Source organism: Calonectris borealis, chromosome 4, assembly GCF_964195595.1.
Source record: "Calonectris borealis chromosome 4, bCalBor7.hap1.2, whole genome shotgun sequence".
NCBI classification, from domain to species: domain Eukaryota; kingdom Metazoa; phylum Chordata; class Aves; order Procellariiformes; family Procellariidae; genus Calonectris; species Calonectris borealis.
In genome coordinates this window covers 37,041,876-37,069,445 of record NC_134315.1, presented here as the reverse complement: position 1 = coordinate 37,069,445, position 27,570 = coordinate 37,041,876, and the positions used below count along the sequence as shown (strand labels likewise).

General features: G+C 44.7%; 1 protein-coding gene across 1 annotated transcript in view; it reads right to left on the bottom strand.

Annotated features, from left to right (window-relative positions):
* The window catches only part of ACSL1 (acyl-CoA synthetase long chain family member 1), a 41,243-nt gene extending 30,553 nt beyond the window's left edge, over positions 1-10,690 (bottom strand). The window contains exons 1-2 of the mRNA XM_075149233.1: positions 10,579-10,690; positions 1,178-1,405 (exon numbers count right to left, since the gene is read on the bottom strand). Coding sequence (XP_075005334.1) covers positions 1,178-1,372 — 195 coding nt within the window. The 5' untranslated portion in view covers positions 1,373-1,405; positions 10,579-10,690. The remainder of the gene's footprint in view (positions 1-1,177; positions 1,406-10,578) is intronic.
* Positions 10,691-27,570: the final 16,880 nt, after the last annotated feature.

Sequence of the window (27,570 nt, the reverse complement as noted above, 5' to 3'; positions counted from 1 at the left end):
TTCAATTTCAGTATCATGAAACATTGCGCCTGATTTGAGGCTATGATAACAGTGTGCTTTGCTAAAGTTCATGAAAGTTTACCTACTTTTCAATTTCAAACTGCTCTGCCACATTTGTTTAAATCAGTTTGTAGTCGTTATCTACTCTTAAGCACAAGAAGCAGCCATGTTAATTGCACTTGATACAGGACAACTGGATGCAGTCTATCCACACAGAAGAATGTGCTGTAAAGGGGGACTTCAGTTGCAAGTATATATAAAAAAAATCTATAGTGGTAGTTTCTGACTATCAAGAATAATGCAAGAAACTGGCAGCCTTACAATTCTACATTTTTTAAGTATCTCTCTTGAAGATAACAACCTTTCAAAGCTGTCTCCTTACTTCAAAAAAGCAAACACCTTGTCTACCCTGAAGAAATACACAGGCACTCTTGAAAGAATGAAATAAGTGGTAAAAATCTTGATTCTGTGGCAAATGAGTAAATTGATACAACTGCTGCTCAGCAAACCCTAGCCATGTAATCAGTTGTCTATATTTGCTTCTAAGCAACAGTTCCTCCCAGCCAGACTGTTTCCATACTTGACTTCACTATTAAAAAACCCACCACCTAACAGCAACTCTGTCTGCCTCTAAAAAACATAAAACAAAAGCTAAGCTAGCATATCCAGAGTTTAGCAGGTGGTTGCTTTAGTTTCAACTTACTTTACGGCTGGGATCCCTCGGCAGGACTAATATATCTTTCCACAGGCCATCTGAGGACAGCTAGTACCCTCTTCATGCTTGTAACCCAATATAAAGTCTCATCTGTCAGCTGTTATAAACTAAGTATTATAACAGAAAAGTATTAGCCTAATCAGTATGCACCAGCATGCATACTCTGACCCCAAGACCTAATTTAATAGGTCATCACCTAAGCACATGTCCAGGAACCGAAAACTACACTGTGCTAATTCTAACATTCGCAAGTTTCCTCCCACCAGTCAGATCAGAAGCTCAGTTTTCTCAGCACAAAGTCTTTTTCTCCCGTGCTAGTTAACATCACAACAACCTCAACCCTCAAATTGGTTTTCAAATTCAGAAAGCCAAAAAACTGAGTTTAGAAACACTCTTATGTAAATCAGCATTTGGTCTCTCTCAACGCTGCCTTTAGGACAGCAACCATTAAGTGTAACTTACCTCTACCTCCACAGATTGCATTGCTAAATCACATGGTGGCTTTAGTGCTTTCGGTCTTGTTGCATACCAGTAGGTCGTGAGAGCTGCAAAAGCACCGAAGCCCATCAGCGTATTTGTCGGAAGGGTGCGCACATACTGTCTGACGTCCCCAAGTTCTGGCATTCGTAGGTATCTAAACAACTCATGTGCTTGCATTGCAGTTCAGTGCACTTGTCCTGATGCTGGAATCTGTTGATATGAAATAAAGTTACACACAAAAATTTGAAATCCCCTTTCAATTCACTGTTGTTGTAGGACAGCAATGTATGCTTTGTCCTGCTTGCTTCCCACTGTCAAAATAAATTTGATCTGCCATTAGGCAGGCAATACCTTTAGACTTCAGTGCTGCAACTAAGTAAGCAAGCAATTACTAGTTCATACTCTAGAAAAGCAGGTGGGGCTGACAGGAGGCAATTTCTGCAAGGTTTTAATATTGCTTTTAACAGACAGTGCATTTTAAAAAAAAAAAAAAGGCAAAAGATTTGTTAAGGACAGCACTTCACAAATGCTAAATATTTATTTGTAGAGTAGCTATACTATAAGACTGTTTAAACAGTACGTGTCAAACAGGGAAGTCAGGGAGAGGGAGGGCTGGGGTATAAGATATTAACTTGCCTGCATTAACCTAACAGAGAGCATCCTAATCCTATAGTAGCACAGCAGGAGCAGGATTTTTTGTCTCATAAGTCCATTAAATAAATTCACTCTCTCTTTTCTACTCTGCCTTCAGTCATGCACAGAAAGCTCACTACAGCGAGCTGCCTTCACAGCTGATACCCTCCCATAGCTCCTCTACGCTAGCAAGCTTCCTATTTCTCCCAGCACCATGCCAGCAATTTATCTCCGGTCATGAGGCAGACTACAGCAGCATCTAAGGAGGCCCCACAGCAATATCATCAAGCGCAGGAAGCACATTTGATTTGTCATGTTCACACAGAAGGAAGAGCCGAAAGAAGCTGCTCCCCGCCAGCACTCGCTGACATGGATATTCCACAGCAAGAACCAGCTGCGGAAAAAGGCGATTGCAGTCAGCTCAGCTGCTGCTCTCTACAGCCAAGGTCTCCGGGGACGTTTGTCACATGCCAGAGCCACCAGCTCCTGCCCACTAGGTGAGAGGTAAGCAGCAGGCAGCCGGCCTGCCCGGGGCCAATGGCAACCCGCACCCCGTCACCCCACCGCCCGCTGAGGGGCGCCGGCCCGCCCCGCCCGCCCGGCTGGCAGCGGCGCTCACAGGCGCCTGGCACCAGCTCAGCCTCCTGCCACCCAGCCACCGCTGACAACGCCCGCTGTCGGGCGGGGGGGAGCAACGCTCTCCTGTATTAAGCCCTACTTGCTTGAAGAGCCGAGACGTATTTACGCAGGTAATTTAGGCCCAGCCATTTCTTATGGACAACAAAATTTAACAAAGGACCTACAGAATGTCAAAATGTGTGTTTGAATAGCTAGAACATACTGTGTAACAAGACACGGCTGCAGGATGGTAGCGCAGGAGACGCTGAAATCCAAACAGGCAAAATTATATTCTTCATTTTTAAAGCCAACCATACCAGCCTAAAATTTCATACTTCTACAGGAAAATCTCTAGTTTACAGTCTGCCCTTGAAATCTTTACTGCTGCAATCAGTTATTCAACCAGGCAACACAAAGAGTTGTCTAGTTCACAAAAAGTCTAAACTAGTATTTGGACAAGGATTTGCTATAGACAGCAAAAAAGCCATAAAAATAGTTCAAAGGGCCCATGGTTTCACAATGTTAGCAGAAGGACAGGCTGAAGTAAGGTCACAGATGGGGGCAGCGCCAGGATGGAATCAAGTTCCATCTCTGGAAGGGTTCCCGACCCATCGAGAGCTCCCCACCCCGCAGGCACTGCCCGTCCTCCCCCCTTTTCTTTGCTCTTATGGCATAGCCTCAGGGTACAGGACTCCATCACCTAGATATGCAGTGCAGGGCCACTACAGAAATGCCTTTTGGTTATTTGCGCTGTGATACGCAGCAGACTATACTCAAAATCCACAACACATCAGGCTGTAATAATGGAAGGCTGAGAAGAACTGACTATATTAACAAGGAACCTCTTCAATCTTCCCTTGGCATAAAAAAACTCAAAAAAAAAAATCAGTTACTGACTTAATAGTTAGGATTACCATGCTGTTGCTTTCATCAAATCACACTTATTAGCATTGCATGAAAACTACCTCTTAAGTTTTCATATACACAGATTAACAGGAAGAATAAAAAGTCATTCCAACAAAGAAGTTTTGGCTTACAAGTTAATTTTGGGTATATCACAGACACCATGTTATGAAACTAGAAAAAAGGGGACTATAATGTATGTAAGGGCTAAGAGCAAGCTTAGCTCTTTCTTCCTCAAGCCCCACTGTAAGCACCTTTAACTTTTAAAACAACAGATACTTGCTCTCCTCTCTGCATTAGTCATGATGTGTCCTGCACACATACTATATGATTTACGAATGCAATGTAATTAGAGAATTACTTTTTCAAAAGGCTGTGGTTCCATTGCAGCTAACAAGAACTGAAGTAAACATGATCATTTCATTCACACGAGTCCCATTGTAGTCAAGGAGCTGCTATGATTTCGGCCTAGGTGAAAAGAGATGCTCACCACTACTTTTCATTTCCTCAGCCAGTTGTTTACAGAGCAGCCTGTAACATAAAACCTTTCTTGAGCAGTCATACCGCAAGTTCAGTTACGTAATGATACATTTTACTGCTTAGGTTTATACCGAGGGATGACTTTTTTTATTACATCTTTTGCCTCATCAGCACAAAAAACAAGGTTAGGAGAGAGTTTTCTACAAGATTAAGCAATTCCTAGCTTTAACACTATCTGCTAAGTCATGTCAACTCTTGTTTTCTGCATTTAAGACAAACCCAGATGCAACAGGGAGAATAAATTCACATTCTTAACATATGCATCCAAATATGCCCCATCAAGAAAGGAGGCTTCAATGCCTCCCAGCCTTCTTTGATCCATCTCAGTGTTTACTTGGCTCATGCTCCAATCACATCAGACATCCAGGATCTTTACCGTGACCACGGAGCGCAGTTTAGAGCCTTTAGATTGATATACAAAGATCTGCCCAGTGGAGCTAGGATCTGGCTTTCAGTCCTTTTCCTCAAGGAAGGACCCAGCTAACTCCACTCACTCAAGACAAGCAAAAAAGCCATGCTCTCTTCACAAACTCAGGTCCTGCAATTGCTTCTCATACAGATTGGATCTGGACCGCAAGGAACGTGCAAGACAGGACATCACAAATGATTGGAGGTCACAGCTGGAGACCCAAAGGAAGAAGATCCTGGATAAGAGAAGTACCAGTCTGTGATACTCAGTTTGCTACCTGTAGCAAAAAACTTGGAGCAGAATGGACGATGTTTGAGGTCAAAAGCACTTTTTCCTCAATGCAACAGCAGACCTTTGTTTGTTTGTAAGTTTAGAAACAAAGCCAGACAGATATGGGAGAGTAGTTTTAATAACAGGGCAAAACGCTTCAGAGATAATTACCTGTCCTGGCCACCTCCACAGAAACTACAGTTCCTAAAATCCAGCCCATGAAAGCATCCCTCTGAACTCATGGTATCAATTCAGTTAAGGAGTTCTGTACGGCTCAGACAAAGCCAGCTCTCTGCTCACACACACACGCCACAGCACCCAAGACTCATTCTTTACGGCACAGCCAGTATCTCAAGGCAACAACCCAAGTTGGCAGGACTCCACCGTTCTTTGCTGCTCCTACTCTTGGCGTACAATGGGCTATTTACAGCGGGCAGCAGCCTGCCTATTGTCCATCCATAGCCAGACATCGTTCGAGTGCAACGGAAGAGAACAGGAGAGCAGCCGTCAGCTTCTGTATTGCCAAGAAAACAACCCCAAGAACCAACAGCCTCTCTTCCTCTCTATCCTAATATTTAGATGGACAGCACACCAGCACTGCAGTGGCCTGCCATAAAGGCAGGTCCATCACATTGTGTAAAAGAAGTGGCTGTGTTACTTCTACAGGCAGGAGAAAGGCAACTTGTCTCGAAGCTCTCTCTTATTATGAGCAATGCACTAAGATGTTTTCATTGTGATATGCTGGAGCAGGGGATCAGCCACCTATATACCTTTGAGTTACCCTGACAGCTACTTGCCATTGCAGTTTGTTGTTTTCTTACTGTTACAGGTTACGCTGCACAGCTCCCACAGATCTTTTTACTTAAGTCTTTCTCCACTCATCCTTTGAAAGATCAAGTGCAGAATCATGTCCTAGCTCCTTAATATTGAGTATAAAAGAGGGTGCAACAAATAGCTTTGGCTATTAACAAGAGAAATCCTTTTGTCTGAATAAAATACATAATCCTAATCTAAGAGTGCATTTACAATCAGCTTAAATTTGAGTCAGTCCAACCTGTCCCAGATGCATCCTCCCACAACCCTCTTCATCCTGGCCAGGCTCTCATCTCATTGTGCCATCACACTAGGGGAGTGAACTGGCAATTTTCCTGGGCTAGTTCTGATGCTAGCTCTCAGCTTGATCAACTCCTGTCTGGATGACCAGAGAGCCATTAGCTCCCAGAAGGAAACAAGACAGCACAGCTGGGGAAAGGGATGGACTGTCATAATACTACACCTTAAGCATGCAACTCCAAACACTGCATGCGAGCCCTCCCAGGATTTTCTCCCTCTACCATGCAGTCAAGGCAGTAACTTGACCGAGGTCTTGCAACCACCTGTGACAGAGCCAAACTGTAACCAGCAAGGAAATCACAACAACTCTCAAGATACAGCAAAGGAGCATAGGTAGAATGAGAATCTACTTATGAAGGAGAATCCTCAGTTTAAGCCTCATGTAACACAAATTCAACAGCAAGATGTCTCCTGTGGTGCAGCCTGTTGTGTCACGTATGGCATGACAGTCTCTCCTTAGCCACAAAGGACTTCCCCAAACAAACCAAGTACTGTTGAACTGTCTAATCCACCACTCTGCCCTCCTCCTCCATCACCCCCCATAATTAAAAAACTAAATGTCTCATCTTACCCAGAATCACCTAGATCGCCCAGCCAGGCTTCAGAGCTATAAACCCTCCTTGTAAAGCAGTAACTGACAGATTCACTTTTCTGCAGCAGTAGAGGGAGGAACTAAAAAGCTGTTAGTGAGGAACCCATCCCATGCACAGAAAGGAACCAGCAGGTCCTTAATATTCACCTCCCATCTCCAGCCACCCTTTAGCCCCCCCAGTCTGGCTCTGAGCAACCACAGGGCATCATGCAGTGGTTCAGGTTGCCTCTGCTAGTTCAGTTTCTGTTCCTGCATTTGGGACAAGGAAGGACCAGAGGGAAGCAGCATGGAAGCTGGATTCAAACCTATCAGTTGGGCCATGGTGATTTACTTCATAAGCTGCAACTAAAGTTAAGACTCTTGCTGCAACCTTTAAGGAGCACTACATCTGATACTGATCTGTCAAGGCTCTGTCCCCATCTACAAAGAAAGTCACAGCCCTGTCCTCAGACGTTTGGCTGCAATTCTCTTGCAATCAAACGGAACAACACCTGGATTCTTGCCTCTTAATGATGTCCAACAAGTAATCTGAGTGCACACCAATGAGGTCACTGGAGTTTATTCAAGTTCAGGAGCTGAACCACGTGACAAGAACCTGCTCAATGCCTTTTGTGCAACTACAGTCCTCCAGCAGCACTTGGTAACCCTGTATATTAAGGAAACCCAATACTTCCCACTAAAACCTTTGAGACAGTGATCGATATAAGTTTCCTTTGATCCATGCCTATACACACACAATGTGTCACTAAACAGTTATCAGTTTCTCATCTTCAAAGACCACAGAAGATGCTTACAAATCTCTATTTTGCAGCCTAAATTACTATCCATTAGAATTGCATCCCTACAACTGATTTGCAAGTACATCATGGCACTACTCTGTTAATTTAACCTCAATCCAAATACAGTTTAAATGAAAAATCATCCTACAGAAGCAAATTGCTGCAAATCAGCAGCTTTCTTGTAGCGTTAACAGCTTGAGTAGATCATACCAACTTATTCATTCTACTCCTCCCAGGAAAGGGCTACTATTCAGGAAGCCCAATATGCAACATCAAGTTAACACATGCTTCAAGTGCTCACCTAAGACTCTGCAAGAATGAGTTTCTTACTCATACTTCTGTCACCTGAAGTCTAGCAGAAGGCAACCTGGGTCAGGCACACTAAGCCACACTGCATCACACTAGATAGTGTTTATATTCAGAATGATGTTTTAAAAAGACATAACCCTTAACACTATGAGACTCGACAAATCAGTAAGTACTTACCAGAAACAACTGGTTCACCGAGTGACCTCCCAACACCAGCATCACAAGAAAGAGTATGACAAACCAAGCAACCTCTTGATCTCCGGTATTAAGGTATCCCTGTATTTCCCCTGAGTCAGTGATGGTAAGCATTTTCTTCCAGCTTTCCTAGGAAACTAATCCATCCTCACCAGGCTATTAATGCGGCCCAATTGTAGAGGCCAAGTTTTCAAAACAAGACACATTCAGTATCAAACTAAAAAGCTTCACAGTTCTGAGTTTAAGAACAATAATTCATATAAAAAGCCAGAAGTCCTCTTCTGCAAACAGGACATCATGCACTTCTGCTATAACCCTTAAACGGTCCAACTACAAAAACAAAAAACATTTTTCCTCTAATCTCTATAAAACCATGCAAGCTGTTTTCAGTCAGTTCTGGACAAACTACCAGTACTACTAAGGTTCAAATCCTAACCAAAAAGGAGCATTTTATTATCCCATTTTACTCTCTGTAGATGAGTATCTCCCAACATGAAAGGCAGCAAGAGAGAGCAGAAGCTTTGTGTTATCGAGTGTCCTTGTTTCAGGAGTCAGGCGGGACCTGCAGAAATGCAAGCCCCCCTTCTGCAGCCAGAGTTCAGCCTACTGCCTGTAAAGGTCAATGACAGCAGTGCTTCCTTCAGCCACATGGCATTGTAAACGTCCACGCAAAACCAATGACCAAATCACCGCCCCTCCTATTTGTGAGGATTTCTGGAGAGTTACCACTGGTTATATTTAACACATTAAAATATTTAACATATCTGAACTTGTAATTTAGCACAGCAGGGAAGTAGAAGGTAGCAGGCAGCCTATTCATTGGACTACCAGAAGCCCAATTTATCAAGCAACGTATCCCCTTGGGCCAGAACCTCTCTCCCTCTCTGCTGCACACTTGAAAAATTTGGTGCTATTAGCCTTTTTGAGTCTACCCATTTCTATCAACTGTAGTACCAAGATTTAGGAAAAAAACCCAAAACAAAACACAATAACCTACTACTATCTTCTATTGCTCACATTAGTCGAAGTGGTGTTTTCTTGGAGAGAAGAGAGAGAAGAAACTGCTTACTCTTCCCCACTGGAGATCAACACACCCAGGACAGAGAAGGTATAACCCACCTCTATCTCCCCCGAAAAATCCCATGAGGTAGGAAAGTCAGCTACAGAGACTTTGCTCAAGAAACAGGAGAGTCACTTACCAGATAAGTATTTTAAATTGTCTTTCCTTCCATTTTGAATTACTGGCTTTGTTTTTCCACTGATACCAACCTTGTACTTGCCCTTGAAGCAAAAGGCTACTTGGGGGTTTGCTTCTCAAGAACTGAAGACTTACTTCCAACCTCATGTTGGCTGATTTGTAGTTGTAAAACAGCATCTACCAAATTTAGAAGCTGCCTTTTAAATTCATTATAATCATGCAGTCCTCAGAATAGGCTAAGGCCGTTTGCTCAAGACCTTGAATTGAGTACACTACACACAACAGCTACTTGTAATTACAAGCTTTAGATTTTCCCCATCAGCCATTGTCAGACATTTTCATATTCCAATACAAGGAAGCAAGATATCCTTGGACTTTAAAGAACCAGGCAGTCACAGTATGGTTCCATGAGGAACTTTGTATTTCAGGTTTTGCATTATTAATACTGCTATTGCTGCAAGAGGAAAAGAAAGGTATTTTTCAGTAAACTCAATGCCTTCTTACACTCAGAATTTCTTGATCCCAGAAATCTGATCCAAATCTCTTGAGCTGAGAAATCGCAGCTTGTGAGTTTAAAAGCATGTTCCAAAGCAGAGAGGGGACTGCAAACACTCCTGAGCAGGCTCAGGAGACTGCATGGTTCCCTGTAAAGCAATGTGGATGAAAAAAATCTAACACCACACGGAATAGCTTTGTGGTCCAGGTACAGATATAGAACCATGGGGTTTCAACAGCAGTTTCTTTAGATGTCACTCTTTCCTATCACAGGACCTGACCATCATATCTCAGACTCTAACCCAAGCAAGGGGTATGTTTAGATGGATTACTAGGTCCAAGAGGATGTCTATAATACCCCAGACAGCTCACAGACATGCCCTTTAGAAATTCAGAAGGCTTCAAGTGTTGCAATTCCTGTTCAACAGGAACGAGAAATATATGCATCCTAGAACAAAAGCATCGTGTAACCAGGCTGAATCCCTGCGCTGGAGCACTGCAAGTCCTACCTAAGAGCACAGAGGAGGCCTACAAAGTCAAAGTCACTCAACCTTCCATTTTAGGCCAGTTTGCCTCACACTACATTTCCATACACGCTCTCAACTGCTTAAAAAGAAAAAAAAAAAAAAAAAAGCTGCTTCAAGTACATGCTGCATTCATGCCCCTAAGAACAACCTACTTGAAGACAAGGTCCAGCAACTAAACATTAAACCCCTAAGGTTAATACACAGCAGTGCGCTCCCCAGTCTGCTGCCTGCTGCTCGGCCGGGCAGCGCCGGGGTCTGCTTCGCCGGGAGCGGGGCCGGCCGGGGCGACCACCCCGCGGCCCGAGTTGTTTACCCCGGCCCGGGCCGTGCCGGGGGAGAGGGCAGCGCAGGAGCCGGAACAATGCCCTGCCAGCCGGAGCTGCCGCAGCGCCGGGGGGAGGCCGGAGACAGCCGGCTACGCGTTCCCGAAGGCTTTTGTGCGAGGGGAAGCCAAGCCGGCTCCAGCGGACGCTGATCCCAGCGCGGGGCGGAAGGGAAAACCCGCAGCCTCAGAGGCAGCCTGAGGGGATCGGCGGCGGGACCGCCCCGCCGGCACCCGCCGCCCCTCACCGCCAACCGCCCGGCCCCGCAGGTGACAGCGGCCGCCCCAGCCCCGCGCTGAAGGGCCGGGCGGCAGCGGCGCCGGCAGGCCCCAGCGCAGCCAGCCCGCCTCAGCGGCGGCCGGGCAGGTTGCGGCCGGCGCGTCCCTGACAGCCCCCGGCCCCGCGCCAGCGCCGCCCGCCCCTCAGCACGGCCGGGCCCGCGTCCCCGGCCGGCGGCGGCATCCCCGAGCCCCGCTCACCTCCCGGCGGCGACAACGACTACGGCTGTACGCGGCTCCGCCGGCGCCGCCCTATTTAAGCCGAACACGGCGGGAGCGGCGTGTGCGTGTGCCGAGCCCGCCTCCTCCGCCCGCCCTCCCGCCCGCGCCGCCCGGCGGGCGCTAGGGCCCCGGCCAGCCCCGGCCGCTTCGCCGCCGCCGCCGCGCCTCCCTCCCGGCCCCTGCCCCGGCCCGGCCCGGCCCGGCCGCTCGCCTGACCGCCTTCCGCGTCCGCCCCCCTGCCGCCCGGGCAGTCCCCGTAGCACCGTCTGGGAGTGCAGGTCTGCTACCGTAATTCATACAAAGCGTCGGTGAGGGTGGGGGAAATCCTGTACGTGCGGGCACAAATGACAGGGAAATCACAAGCAAGTGCGAAGAGCATACGCACTGCAGGGCGCATCGCCTCATACCTGACAAATCGGAGATGACAGCTGGCAAGGGAAGTTTGCAAAAGACGTCTGCATCCGGTATAAATAGGCTAAAAGGACGTACGTTTCAGTGTGACAGCACTGGAAGAGGACGATGACCGTGTTGCAATCCGAGGAGTCATCTGTTCACCACCACTAAACTTTGCTTGTGCGGGGGCTGTGGGTTTGAGGTGCATCCTGGTCAGGCAGAGGCACTTGGGGCCATGTCAGTGACCCCTCACAGTTATCTTAACTGGTTTGGCTGTGTGCTCCATCAGTCCGTGCGACCTGTAAATCATCAACCCGCATCTCAAAGTCCCGCTATGTTGCACGCTCTGCATTGGCATAGTTTTTCCTGTGTTTCGTGGATATTATTTGGGTTATTTTAAGCGTGTGTGGGTTGAGATTATACATATTCATATATATATAATACTCTGTAAATTATTGGAGGTACTTTTATTTTACATAAAGGCAACCGCTGCTTCCTGATGCTTCAGTTTATACTGTAGTGTACCAGGCATAGGACTTCCTGCAAAACAGAGTTTTTAACAAAGGAATGAGACTATATTCAGTTTTTAGCACTGAAGGAGGAGGGCACTTGCGAAGCTGCTGATAGTCCCCACTTAATCGCACTTGGGTTCACGTTGTGGAGGGGCTCAGAAATAGAAAATAAATTCCTTTCTCAGGAAGGGAAATGGAAGCATGTAATCCAGGAGTGCATCGGATTGACTGCAGCTGCTAACAGGCACAGAGTCCGTAGCACCACTAAAGCTAGTCCAAATAAAGCCCCAAAGCACAGGCAACACGGACATCAGCTGCTCTGCCACGGCTGGGCTCTGCTGCTTTGTTCCTGTTGCACCACACTTCGTGCTCATGTAGACACAGCCAGACCCTGTCAAGTGATTTTCGCATCACGTCCAGGGTTTTGGATGAAGGAATCAAGTGATGTAGAAATACACCATCTCAGGCACTGGCGACGCCATGTTTTGTCCCGAATGCGTCTAGCTTCCATCTGCCAACCAGCAAAACTCGTTATGATTTTACCTACTATGCTAATTAATCCTTCATTATCACACCTTTCTCCACATCTGGGTTTCTAAAGGCCATAAACCACGTTTTAGCCCTCTTTCAGAGAAACTCCAGTGAACTGATTTTCTCTTGCCTCTCACTGGAAAGAGGGTTTCTAAAAAGTCTCTCTTTTTTGTACATACCTTTTAATGAATGCTGTCATCAACATGAAATTGCAAAAGTCCCACCTATGCAATATTTAAATAGGTATCTCACTAATGCAAGGTATCACCTCTCTATTTCTCCGGGACACTCACCAGATTATACATCCAGGGACTATATTACTTTCTGAAATTGGCTTTTTTCCAGCTGATCAGAAAAGAGAGGGACCCAGTCTCAGCCAAACATATATAGAAAACAGGAAAAGAGGGAAGTAGGAACTGTACATAAACAAAATCTACAATGACAATATTGGACTGTCGTACACAGGGCAGCTAAGGAACCTGGCTCCTGGGGATCAGCGTGGGCTAGGACCCTTTAAGAACTACATTTGCATTTTAAATTGCATTTCAGATGTCATCAACTCTTTTTATCAATGTACAGGGCATACAGGCTCTAAACCCATTTCACTAGGGAAATCTGCTCTCATTAAGTACATCAGATAAACCAAATAAGTGAATAAAGAGATCCAAAAGGAGATTCTGGCTTTCTTGTTTAAGGGGAATTCCCTGTATTCCATTCTGAGCCCATTGCCTCTTGTCCTTTCACTGGGCACCATTGAGAAGTGTTTGCCTCCGTCTCCCCCCCCCCCCCCATGCCCAAAATAGGTATTTATACACACCAACAAGATCCCCCCTACCCTCAGGCTTTCCTTTCTTGAGGCTGAACAATCCCAGCTTGCTCAGCCTCCCCTTGTATGAGGAAAGCTCCGGTCTCTTTACCATATTCATGGCCCTTCACTGGCCTATCTCCAGTAAGTCCATGTCTCTTTTGTACTGGGGAGCCCAGACTGGACGCAGCTCTCCAGGTGTGGCCTCACCAGTGCTGAGTAGAGGGGAAGGATCATCTCTGCTTGATTTACTGCACATGGGGATGGACCACTGTTGAGCTTGGAGAAGGTGATCCCTGAAAAATCAACCAGCTTTCTTGGACCTCTCTTCTCCCTAGGGCCATTTAATTAACAGGGCAATTATCCTGTAAATAGATTACCCAAAACATAGGATTTCCATTTCAGCAATGTATGGATATTATAGAATTTTCAGCACCAGCATTTGCTTTTCCAAATAATACTGATATTGAAGTATTGATTTTATATACATGTATTGGCTATCATTAACAATGTAAATCAAGCATCTGCCAGGAAAAAAATCACTTAGCTGCGTTCTTTTTATTTTGATTTACAGGGCATGCACATCACTCTACTGAATTGGGTTATCCCAAGTGTACCATTTGAGAGCCATCCCAAGTGTATTATTTTTATACAAAACAGACTGCCTAGCCTTCTACCATACTGCATCTGCATCTGCTAACACTTGTGTGGAATCTCAAGGGAAGAAAAACAAAGAAATGTTATGTAAATAAGCACTTCAAAATGTCTAGCATATATTGCAACTAAAAAACATGAACTACCGGGTCCGTGGAGCAGGCACAGTTACTTATGTCTTGTCCACCCTTTTCCTAGTGCGAAATGGAATAATGTTCATTTTGCATTCATAACTGTTTCATACACTTGAGAAAGGGAATATAAATCCTGATAGGAAATGCCAGGGAGCAGGAAGGCGGAATGGTGTCACTTCATAGTGGGGAGTGAGCAAGGAGCCGAGGCAGAGGCGATGCTCTCCTCCAAGGAGCAGTCGCAGGGCACCCATGTAGGTGACACCGACCGGTTCTGCTGACAGTCCCCGGCAAATTGAGGTAACGAGTCAGGGCTGGGGTCCACACAGAGACCCAGTGGGGAGCAGCAGGAGCCAGCACCAGGACTGAAGACAAGGCTCGGACACATGTCTAGGGCTTATCCAGGAGACAGGGCTGGAGACAGGCTACCTGCAATGTCCCTCCAGGCTCCATCCAGGAAAAACAAATCAGGAAGCTGGGAGAGCAAGGAACAGTGCCGGTAATGGCATGGCCCAAGCCTGAGCTTAAGTGAGCCCCTGGACCACTGGGCAGGGGTGTGGGTGGGGGTTCCAGGCGAGACTGCTCAGGGCCATTAAGGTCTTCAGGTGTCCCCAGGGCTGGCAGAGACACCAGTGCACCCTGCTCTTACAAAACTATATGGCGTGTGTCTGGTTGCATGTCACCCAGAGTATTCCTGCCACACATTGAAAGACAGTGATGACATGGGGACCTAAGCTTCTTTGAGGTTGTAAGACAGCTAGAGCTGGACAAAAAGGTACTATGTGAAGAAGAGACTAGAATAAGATCTTGTGGGCTTGCAACAGATGACTGGTTTGTTTAGGACAACTGAATCTGGTTATTTCTATGCCATTTTTTTCCAAGTCTATCTCACTATACAGGTGCATTTTCACCTGAAAAAAACAACACATCGTATCAGGCACAGCAGCAAATATCCCAAAGGTAAGAGCCTCCCAGAAGTAAGAAATTCTGTCCTGGGTCAGAGAGAAAAATATATTTGGGGTGATTCCCGAAGACCATAGTCATCTGTCTTCCTTACACACGAATGAACGCAAACTCAAACTCATGAATGCACTGTACTGGCAGATGAAGGTCTGCACAGGGCCAGCCTAAACCATGCTTTGGTCACACTTGTTATGTTACCTTACATAATTCTTCAATTCAGAAAGGCAGAAGTAAGGAAGTCATGAATGCAATGAGTTCCATTAAATACAGGTCTTCTAAACATTGAGATATCTAGCCAGAAAAATAAAGTGTTTATGAAATCCTCTGTACAAAAGCACAGGAAAAAAACTTCTATTGCAAACCAGAAAAGAGATGCAATATATATACACATACATACACAAACTAGAAAGCCAACTTAAATAGCAAATATATGTTTTCAAACGTGCGATTATTTTGTTGGGGTTTGAGGATTTTGTGGGGGTTTTAAATACAGAAAGGATTTTTTAGCTATGCCTACCATTCCTTCCACTTTCTGTTATTGTCTTTGTTTATCAACTATTTCTCATTCTCCTGCCCCCTACTCCCTCGAAGAAAAACACGTAGCTTATATTTTGGGGTCTTCTCATGACCAGCAGCTGGTAGGAACTGACAAAGACCCCTTTTAGTTCACACTCAGCACACAGGAACTGCCCTTCCCACAGCACAGGGGTGTCAGTTTGAGCCCCAGAAGATAGGAAGGAGATAGAGGAGTCCTATGGAAATAGTCTTCTGTCCAGTAAAAAGAAGACAACCTGGCCATAATTGATTCAGCTTGCTTATGGCAGGCTAACAAGAATTTTATTCCTCAAATGATAAGGTACCTACGTAATGACACAGCATAAAGCATGTAAAGTCAGCATAAAGCAACAGCAGATTAAATTGTGCTAAAGCCAATTCGTTTGCCACCAGTCCTTTTTCTTTCTCTGAACTTTGGGTCACAGGCTGCATTTCCCCCCTTCCTCCTCCAAGCTGTACATGTGAGCAAGTTTACTAGCAAGTTTACTACTTCATCCAAATGATCAACATGAAGCTTTTCAAATTCGAGAGTTATTTAAGTAAACCCACAAACATAAGAAGGATGTTTTGCTGTTTGTTTCTGCCAGCACAATAAGAATAAGCCAACTGTGCCCGTTTGTTCACTTTTCCTCTTGTAAAATATTTTCCCCAATCACCGTTCCTCTGCATATCTATCCTTTGGAGGAGCGTCAAAGGCATCACACAAAAAAGATGAAAGTTTACATTCTTGACTTCTAAAATCTACATGAGAACAGAAGCTGCAATGTATAAAGCTACATTACAGAAATACATAAAGTTCCGTTTGCTTAACTGAATAGTAAGTAAAATATTACACAGAGATAATCAGAGCAAGAAAGCTCAGAAGTTAAATATTTATTATGTTCAAACTCCAACTAAGAAACAAAATGTCTGTGTCAAAAAATAAAATACCATCTCTTCGGCTGAGCACAACCTTTTGTGGCTGACAAAAGAAGTAAGTTGTTTTATTTGCTACAGTTCACAGTTCACTAGCACACGTTTAACACAAAACTGAACAGCGGAGCTCCAAGTAGTGCCAGACTACAGTATATTGAATGTCCCTCGCCAGCAATGACTTCCAAATGCATGTTTTCACATTCTTCACATACCCACACCTCCTCGCAACTACTTCTAATGGGTATTGGTGCACCAGCACAAGTTCAGCCCCAGGAGAAGGCCAGATGTCATGGCAAGGAACATCTGCATTTAAAGGATATCTCAAGTTGAGTGTGCTCACCTCCCCAAACCTGCCAGCTAACCAGTGTGCTCCAACACTGCAACGATTCATTTGGGCTCCTCCAACTCAATGTTAGCGCCTACAGGGGCCAGAAACGGAACACAGAAAGAATTAATGAGGACCAAACCCTTTCCAAAAGCCAAAGAGCTTGTACATAGTGATTTTGATGCTCTGTTTTTAAATTCATGCCTAGCATTCAAAAAAGCCTCAACGAACCTTATTTCTTACAAAACACGTCTGCATACTGGAACATGTACACCAATTCTGCCATTTGCATTTTCATATAACGCCTATGTCACAATGCTTAAACCATGTGTGTGAACAGAGCTCTGCTTTTGAAAGGACGGCCCCACATCTCATCTGCCCGAGCCCATCAAGTGCCGAACAAGGCAAGCCTGCAGATGCCAGTCCAAGATGATGGGCGAACAGGCCTTGGAGGTTATCAACTGCCTAGCTTCAACAGAGGGAGAAGATTCACAGGAGCCACCCATGTAAGCCACTGAGCATAAAAAGTTGCTGAAACACAGGCTTCTGGAAAAACCTTACGATTCCCACGTGTGGCAAGCCCTGCTCCAGTGCTTGGCTCCTGTGGGAAAGGGGGACTAAGTGCAGGGAGCTCAGGTTGGCAGCTGGAGTAGCTCAGGCTTTAGTTAATTCTCCTTGGCTACAAAACTGAGGTTGCACACTCCTTCACGCTTCGCTGCAAGGCTGTGTTTAGATAGGGTGAGAGCTAGAGCCAACACACAAGTTAACGCTGTGGGGAAGACGAGCCCTGGGAATATTTTTAATAAAAAGCTCGTAGGACGTGGATAAGATCAGCATGGCCAACATACACCCCATTAAAGTATTCCACAACAAGGTACGTCAGTAAACTACATCTTCATTTGGGATAAAAGCCAATCCAGGGATTAAAAGAACAACTTGTCAAGGCCCTTCATCATAAATCACCTGTATTGTCTCTGGAAATGGGTGGAAACAATTCCACCCTCCACACTGGGATGGTGTGATTCACTGAGTTGCGCTGCACAGGAAAACAAATAGGTCTGGCTTGTGAATAACAAACCTTCCTATGCAAACTCGCAGTTATAGGAAGTAGATGTGAAAAGCAGGCTAAATATGCCTCTCCTTGGTAAAATGGTGTTAATAAGTGGAAAATAAGCATTGTTTGGCCATGTCCATGTTATCAGGAACCACCATTAATGAAATTACATGTTAAGCATATATCCAGTTGTCTACACAAAATAGCTACGAGGTAATGGGCGCCGTTTCCCTGCCGGCGAGCACTGGCTCGCGTGCCCTCTGCCATAGTGCATGGACCCAAGCAAGCTTTACAGTTGGGATACTGAGTCGTTCTTGGAAATGAAGTTCCCCTATCCCATTCCTGAACAGCATGAGCCGGTCAAGCCATCACTTCTGACCTGGTGCTTCCCCAGCCCGTCCCACTTCCATGCTTATGACACCTACCACCCCAACTACCCACCTCAGAGACCTCACTTTATCATACCCCTGATCTTCCCCGGCTCCAGCCATAGCCTGCCATCAGTGCCACCCTCCGTCGCCTCACGCAGCACCTGCTGGTGCAGAGGGATCCCTGGAACGGGATGCGGGAGCCTCTGCCCCACACAGGAGCACGTTTGTCCTTGCCAGCTGTCCTCCCCTCGCCAGCGTTCAAGCTCCTGCCCAGACGCACGTGGGAGGCTGCTTGGGGTTGCTTCCTATCTCCTACCCTATGCAAGACAGGAGGCTGCACATCGGCGGTCGCTGCTGAGGAGTCACTCAGTGAGGAGGTGATGTGCAACCTCTTGTCTTGTGGGAGAGGCTCATGAATGTGTCTAGGGATATTTTAATGGTTTAAGTTTATTCTCTATGTTGTTTTCTTACATTTTAAGATGCAAACCTCCTAGAGTCAGCTACATCCAACACTGTTTAAAGCACTAAGTAGGTATTTATCTTTGGAAAAATATCTTTTATTAGCAGCCGGGTAATGAAATCCCTATTTCTCATATAGATATGGGGCCTGGAGGAATATTTGAGCACTACTTCATGTGACAAACTGCTTAATGTTATTAAACATTATTATTTGAAGTGCCTAACTTTGTTTTTATGTAACATTTGTGGACATCTACATATTGGTACTTTACAAATCTGGTTTTCCAAAATCTCTGTCTAGAAATACCTAGCAGCAACTTTACTAGAGACAAAGAAACCTAAATTGTTCTATCTCAAAAATAAGTACGTTAAGTTCCTTCCTTACATTTTCTGCTATGAACAGATCCCATTTCAAGGTTTTTAACCTCTGTGTGATAATACACATTTTATATGACTACATCTCTCATGTATTTCTCTCAAAAAAAGTGTCTTTTAATCACTACCATAAATTTGGAATTTATAGAGTACACAGAGACCCTAAAATGAAGTACAATGGCACTTACAGCATGTTACAGAACACACAGACAGGTTTCCTCTGGCTGCAAGTGCCGTGCCGTCCGCCAGCAGACCAGGCAGACCAACGCCGGCCAGCTTCTGGCTGGAGCAACATGCGAGCACCTCAAAATCCTAACCAGGCTCTCTCCATACTAGTTTTTTCATTGCTTTTATGATACCTGAATCTTTTTGTTGTAAGAATCAGTAAGGATGGTGGTCCCTGACTCTTCAAACTTTAAGATACCAATTAAGGAAATAGAACTAGAGCCTCTGGAACGGGCTAGTGAGTCCTGGATATCACCAAACAACCCAGTACAATCACTGCTTCTCAGTGGCCAGGACCTGTTCTCAACAAAACCATATAGCACCTTTGAAAACAAGTGACTGGCCTGAATTTTTATATACAGGCCAAACACCCCAGCAGTTGGGTCACTATTTAGATAGTGACTTTCTTTTCCACAAGGCAAAGACAGCATGGCAAGGTATATATATTCTCCCTGACTGAGGAGAGAAACAGAGTTAGGAGCTAAGAAATTAATAGATCAATACAGTAGGTGAAAAGAGCAACGATTTTAAGTTCAGACTTAAACTTGAAGTTTAATGTTAAATAAAAATTATTTAAGTTAAGTTGATTAAGCCAAAATTAAGTTTAGATTAGCTCAACTAAAAGCAATTATCTTACTTCAAGATACATAGACAGTTTACAATTTCTTTTCCTGTTTGATCCCCCATTCATTATTTGTATTTTGAAGTTAATTAACATTATAAAGGTGTTTAAAGAGAAATCATACAACCAACCAATCAATTTGAAAGAGCAATTTTAATCTATGCTCCCTGCAGCAGCAGCCAGCACCAGTGCCTGCCGGATCTGGTTGTGGTAACAGCAGTGCTGGATGCAGGCACCTGGGGGCCGGCACGTGCAAGGCCAGCAGGCAGGGGCTCTTCCCCGCCGTCACAATGCGCGAAGCCCGGGGTTCTTGTGCCAGTCGCAAGCATTTTGTGTACTCTAAACCAGACTGCTCTGCCAGGGTGCTTCACCGCCCTCCTGGGCTCTGTTGGCCTCTCCCCGGAGAGGGCGACAGGTGGCAACGCTCGCCCCAAGGCGGTGGCGGAGCCGTGCCCCCCAGCTGGCCAGGGAGCAAAAACTGCATCCGCGTTCCCAGGTACCGCTGCGGTTTCCATTATATGAGGATTTGCTGGCAGAACTTCAGAAAACCACGCATTTCGGGCCTGAAGTGACCGTGGAGAACGAGGACCCAGGGGTATTAGTGTGGAGCGCTGAGTACATTTAAAAAAAATAGCAAGATTAAAATAGACTTGCAGCTGAAATTACTAAGGGTTGAAACATATGATTTGGCACAAATCACTGAGGAATGCAGCAGATATCAGTTTGGCTTGACTGAGTTAAAGACAAGCTGAAAATTATCTAATAAGCCCAGACAACGAAGCTTTTGCTTACTCGTTTCTGTGTTTAGGTTATTAACTGCACACCTACAAGGTTAAATACAGGTGCTGCTCTTTTCACTAAACCCACGGTGTCTTAGAGTGAAACCACAAACTTCACAATTGTTTAGCAAACCTCAAATGTAGTAAAAAGTTCAGCATCCTATACTTCCCCTTCAGATTTTGACATTAAAAACAAAAAAATTGCAAATGTGCAGGTTGGATAGGCTCTTTCACATTACAAGAGTGCGAATGCAAACTTCCCTTTGCTCTCTTTGACTGACGCACCTTCACAGGCAATATAAAGCAGAGGTACCCTTTAGATAACAATTTAGAGATTAGCTGGGAACAAATTAGAAAATTTAGAAATTGAAAATCAGCTGTTAACAAAAAATAAAGGAAAAAAAAAACCAAGAGCTAGTAACCTTTCCAGAAAGTGGGATAATATTTTTCCCCTCATGGCAACTGCTTTACCCTCTGTAACGTCACAGCTCCGCTCTGCCTTCAGCTGGCGGGGCGGCCTCCCGGGCCGGGGCTGCAGGGCGCCCTGCAGCTGAGCACGCAAGGTCCTCACGTTCTGTACCGCCTTTGGAAAGAAAGCAGTGTTACACCAGGCGCATCCTGTGGCCAGTCCCTCTTACTATGCACTGACTCATCTTGAACCGTCGGTGATAACTGCTGGAGCTGAAAGATATCTTTTAGCTTTGTAAAAATATGAGTTCATTCACGTTCCTTCGGTACACTCCGTATTCTCTTTTTTCCCTTCAAAGACTTGAAGAATGCAACTTCCTCTCGAGTGGAAGTGCTTCCACTAAGCACAGAAAAAAACCTTTCAAAGCCCAGGCTATAAACCCTGGAGCAACCACAGTCATAAACTATGCTGAGTTATCAGAGATCTTGCTTTCACAGGGATGAAAGGACCTTTACCATGTTCCCAGAAAGCGGTGGAGGGCATGGCTTTGCCCCCTGCAGAAGGAGTTTTCCCTCCCATGAGAAGGTGGTCTGAGCTTGCCTCGAACACCACAAAAATGTGTCAGTGTCCAGCATCGTGCAGTCATTCAGAACACAAAGTAAAAGCTACATCATCCTAAACTTCAGGAAAATCTGCCCAACTAAAGCATGGCAACAGATGTTTCCTGAAATTTGTTATCACCCACTCTAGCATAGGGTGGCAAACCACAAGGACATTTCTGATAGGTTAATTTGATAAGAATTGTGAAATGGAAATACAACGGGCCGAGGGGGATGCAGAGATTGTCTTCAACTTTTTTCAACCAGTCCAAACAGGCCATATACAGCAATGGTCTCCTCCTTGTCACTATAGTAACTAATAAGCCAGCACTCAATTTTTAGCAGTCCTTTAGCGTGATTATGTACGCACATGAACACTGGGGCCAGCTAAGAGCTTCATTGGAGTTGATGAAAATCTTTCCCCTAGCTTCAACAGAATCTAGATGAGGATATTAATAATTCACAGCAGGTGCAGTGTACTGCCTAGAAGATCTATTGCTGCTTAGGGAGTTTTTATCTACAGTAAGATGGCTGACTGGTTTTCCACACTCGTATCTACCCTTGGTACAATCAGATTTTAAAGGTGCATATAACTTAAGAATATGTATGTCTTAAAATGCAAGTTCTCCAGCAAGTAAAAAATTCCCTTCAGCATCCATAAAGGATTCCCACAGAGTTTTACAGTACCAAAGCAAATGGGTTTGACCAAAGTGTCCCTGACAATTTAAAAACTTCAAGTATCCAAACTCTTCATGATATTAAAAAAATTTCTCAAGAGAGACCCATTACTGAGCTTTTCCACTGATGGAGCCTGTGGCGTGCTGGCAGAGCAGCAGCACCCTGCCGCCAAGCAGGGACTTCTCTGCAGGACGTGCAAATACCAAAGGGCCTCCTCACCAAATTGCAATTGTGTAGCACCTCTGGTTAGAAAAAGAGCAGTCTAAATCTTGGGAAGCAGAACTCTAGCTATGTTTTTTTGGAGGGAGGGACTTGTTTTTTACTCATTTGAGACCACAACTGTAGAAGTAATGTTAATTATCCTTAAGAAATAAAAACATGAAACAAAATCAAAGTGAAAGGTCAAAAATACTGTTTCAAATTTATAGGAAGCTACTTGTGTCTTTCAGATAACACTCCAATATTAAGATTTATGTAATTATTTTTGTGCATTGAAATTCTTTACAAATGACTCACAGTCCAACAGAAACAAGTTGACTTTTGGTGCTGAGGGACTCTCAGGTTAGTCTGACTCTCTGAGCCTACTTCCACCGAAATCCAGGACAAGATTCCCCTGGTTTTCCACATGGTAAGGTCTGGTAAAAAGAAGGCCATCTCCAATTTGCTTAATGTTTCCTCTTTGAACCAGCAGCTCCAAATCCAGACCTAAATCCCTAATAAAAAAAAAAAAAGAGTTCATTCTTCTTCCTCAGACACCCTTGCTCCACTCAATGTACGGTTGCTCCTTCTTTCAGTAACTTTCTGGCACAAAAGTGTTCCAGCTTCTCAGTTAGGGAAAGTGTGGGGGTTTTTTTATAAAACCTTGTATTAGGATTCTTTTTTTTCTTGCAAAGTAGGAAGAGAGCCAAAAGTGAGAAGATGTGGTCAGGGGGAGAACCAGGGGGGATTTGCAGCCTTGTGAAATTCCCCTTTCTTCCCCGGGAGCTATTTCTGTCCTGCCTCCTTCCACACAGAAAAAGTGATTCTTTTCCAAAGCAAGCAAACAAATGGATTTTATTTCAGTCCTTCAGGTCATAGAAAAGCACTTGCTTGGGATAGATTAGTCAGGATTAGTAATTCTCTTCCCTGTTTGCAAGTATTAGAAGTAAGTCTAGGACTCATACGCTGTGTTTCAGGATGGTTATGAAACATTCATTTTCAACATGATGCCATCTTTTAGACTTCCATTTTCCTTTATCTGTTTTATTCATACACAGTTTGTGTGCATACATTTAAAGTAGACTTATTCAGAAATCTACATGTATTTAATAATATTAGACTTGCTAAAAATTTCACAAGCGACAAGAATATTTGGGTTGAGTGGAAAGAAAAAAAAATGTTCAACCAATATCCAGGTTTGTCAAGGGACTGACGTTTATATGTACAGTGCCTGAAAGTACATAGTGCGAATGAAATTCAGAAAGATTATGGAGAGATGTTTAATCAAAAGATCTCTGCACAATTCAGAAGCATGCAATCGGTATCTTACCCTGACTGAACGGGCTTGCAAATAAGTACAGGATGTAGTGACTACACACGTTATCAGTATTGTAACATCATAACTAAAGCACCAGGCATCTAACAGTATATCCATCCTAAATTTCATCAGGCTGCTTGTCCTGATAATATCCAGAGTGCTTTCCAGGTACAGTCAATAGCAACAGCAAAATCTTTGGATTGTGGATAGGAAGAAAGTATTGTCAGGGTAAACCCATTACTTGATGAAAATTTGTTTTAATATCGTAATCATTACTTCCTAACTTGTTTTTTGTTCCAGCGAGAGTCTGTGCATTGACAGTCTGCATGCTGTTGTCACACCACGACCGCATTTTCCAGGAGGAGCCCTTTCCTCCGCTGCACTGCTACCCCAGCACAGTTATTCCACATCTCCCACACCAGGACAATGGGCCAGTCTTGGCATCAACATTTATTCTATAGCGTTAGTAATGATCAACCTTACACAGGTTGTATATCACATTGGTAAGTTGTGGACCAAGTTGAAAGATGCAGTGTTTAAAACAACATTTATCTGAGGCTTCTGTAGGGGACTATGCTATGTAACCAGTAACAGGGTTGAGCTGACACATGCACTGCTGGGTAATCCAAATCCCAGACTGAATAAAAAGAGCAAGCCAGCAAGGACTTCTGAGACCAACGTCACCAGGTTACTTAAAACCATCCATATATTCCACTTCTCTCTCTGCAGCAGGGCTCCCCAGAGAGCTACTACCACAGCTGGACTGGGAATCACTCCCAATTTGGCTCTCAGGAGCGTGGCTGCAAGCCAGGAGAGATAAATCAGAAACTAAAACCTTCATGAGCAGCTGCTGGGTTAAACAAGGTTATAAGGACAGAAAACCAAGGACCTGTCCGCAAGCTAGGGGAAAATCATCATTCTCGTGACAAAGCCTCCATCCTGCACTGTGGGTGCAAAACCCTGACCCAGCGAAGCCTTCCAGAGCCTCTCCATTCAGGCTCAGTCTGCCCAGGTCCTGCAGGCAGCTCACATGCATCTTCACATGGTGCAGCAAAATAAAGGAAGCGTAGGTATAAACTGAGTAAAAACCACCCAAATGAATAAGCGCTACAGAGACATCTCTGCGCCAGTGCTCTCAGTGGCACAAGATGATTAGATGATTGGCAAGATTAGCGCAGAGCTGACACTCTACTTAAATAGACAAACGAGTCCAGATGGCTTTGAATAGCTGATTAGCCAGTGTTGTTGCGTAGAACGAGCATGACCTGAGAAGCGCAACAAACACAGTTCCCTCTCTGCAGTCACTAGGAGCTGGAGAGGCTCAGCCTTCAGTGGCCGTTTATCTCCCTGTCGCAGCAGAACACGGCACGGTGCAGCTCCTCAGACCGTCCCTGTGCCCCAGACCATGCTTTAGCTTTATTCTCCTCCAATATGGCAGATCCAAGACCCAGCGTAGCAGGCTGTGCAGAACTGAGCGTGGATCACCTGCAAGGGAACAGCAGCAGATGAGCCATGAGCAAAGACTTGCTTTTGCTTTGAGTTCCAAGCCAGCACCACTGCACGAGCATAGAGGGTTGTTCGTTGTCATCTGTGGCCATTAGAAGATGGGAAGTTGGTTAGTGCCATCCCTACTGTCCTGCAGGAAGGGAAAAGCAGAGGTGTCTCCAACTGCAGGGAATTCTTCCAACATGGTCTACCCTCTGCAGCATCCCACACCTTGCAGTGCCTTCAGGCACAGTGGAATGCCAAATACTGTATGTCAGTGCAGTTGACTACTCCCCAATTCCTTCAAGAAAGCATGCAGTTTTCTCCTCAAAAAGCTTGCAAACATTTTTTTATGAGAATACAGACTAAACTTGTTCTTTAAACTTTAAGTTCTAAAAGAAATTAGGATCAGTAATTGTTCTTTCCAGCAATCCTCTCTTCTACACAATGAGTTGAGCCCAACGCGAAGCTCAATCACCCCCGGCCTCCAAAGACATATGTAATGACACCAACCCTTTGCAGTAACAGACTACTCTTCCCTAATCCCCTACCCAGCTTCACTTACACAACAACTTAATTTTTGAAACCTCATACATGCACAAGCATGCCACGCTCACCTGTTGAAAGGACCAAGTGTCTGAGCATTATTTTGCTGGAAATACTGTAATATTAGCTCACCTGAATATTTATATTTTGCTATCTCACGTTCTTCACATCTGTTTGTGAAAGGTCACATTCAATCAGCACATCCAAACCCAGCATCAACTTCCATTATACAATGCAAGGCTCAACAACCCCTGGACTCATGAGCTTTGCTGGCAAGCTTCCTTATTCCTTTTCTACTCCCCTACCAGTTATGCTACCATTTTCCAGGAAATGCGCTTCCATTTTCATTAGGAAGTAACTAGCGCAAAGCATCTACAGACAGATGATTGATGACTTCTGAGTATAATATTGATACCTGTATCTCAAACACCTAGAGTCTTTTACCATCAAAGCACTTCACAAGTATTAAGCCCCCAGTGAGGCAGGAGTGGGTGCTATAGTGCTGGGTTAGACCTGAGGACAGATGGCCCCAGATGCCTTCTGACTCATAGGAAGGGCTGTTCTGACAGTGTTACGTTTTAGCAAACCATCAACAATCTTCATAATTATTTAGGACCTCCTTTCTATGGTAGGTCCTAACGGGTTAAAATGCAAGCCCCGATTTTATTATGAAGACGTTATCACTTTAAACAAAACAACCCAAAATCTCAAGCACACAGGAGGAAGAGCACTTGGGGCTTGGTTGAGATGAACAAGAGAAAAAGCAATGCCGATTTTCAGCTGATTGTGGCATTTCAACAGTGGCAGGGCACTTGATCACTATCCCTTGGGGGAGACAGCACTGCAAAACCATAAAAACCTAGAGGCAATACCCTCGAGGTGATAGGGGAGCAATGTTTTAAGAGCTGTAACATAGTCCATCACATACAATTGGCCAGAGCACAACAGGAGAGGAGAGCATGAGAGTGAAGACAGTTGTAACTACACCTGCAAGCAAGCCTTTAGTCTCCATAGGTAGCAACCGCAACTCTGATCTACCCTTTTACATCATTCTGTACACAGTAGTCCGTCTCTTACCTCCTGACTAGCCCAGCTAGCAGGAAAAACTCCATGACTACTCAAACAAAATGTTAGCTACATTAATATGTTGGAAGAATGTATTCGAGTAGCTCCTAATCCCCTGGATTAGCTTTATCAGCTTATTCAGTGTGGATTACTAATGCTTCTTTTTTATGGTTACCCACTCACATCCACACCACACAGGCATGGTGTTTACAGACAGCGGAGTTGAGAACCTGCAAGGCTTACAAAGTAATTTAAAGATGATGGGTTGGAAATTATTTTCCATTTTTAACTGTAACTGTAATTACGTACCTCTTGCTGCTTTTCTCCTTACACAGGTGCACATAGTGATAGGAACTTCATCAGAGATTTAGCCCCCAACTCTAAACCCACCACGTCCAAAGGCATCTCTCTCACGTTTCTGATCACAGCCATCAAAACCAGACCATCTTCCACATAAATTCAACACTAGTGGTAAAAGTCCACTGAACCCTTGGCACTGGTCCTCTCTTCTGGGTAAAAAATCTACTTTGGGGTCAGTTCAAGAATTTTGTATGTTAATAAGTTGGGAAGCGGAAAAGTGCTTAGGGTTAATTTGTTTGCAGGCGGGCTATTCCTTCCCTTTCCCAGCTGGAGAGAGGAACTTAGCGCTGAAAGATTTGTTTATAGGGCTGACATCTCTTCAGAAAGGATGGAGCAGACAAGTTCTGAATCCACCACCTCTCTCTGCAGTGGTGTTTCATAGCTTTGCCACTTTACAGCCATGCTACTGCCATGCACTTCACACCAGAGCAGTCTGATACAGCGAGGGCTTGAGCCATGCATTCGTCCGTGCTCCCTGTGAAAGTCCAAGAAAAATAGTATTTGTTCAGGTTTTTATATGCACTGGCATGTTTGTTCAAGGACGTGTCAAAAACAAGGAGTCCTGAGCTGTCCTCTGTGCTACAAAGATGTACTAATACTACAGCTGCCTTTAAGGAGGAACTCCTTTTGCTTCCGAGAGCTCT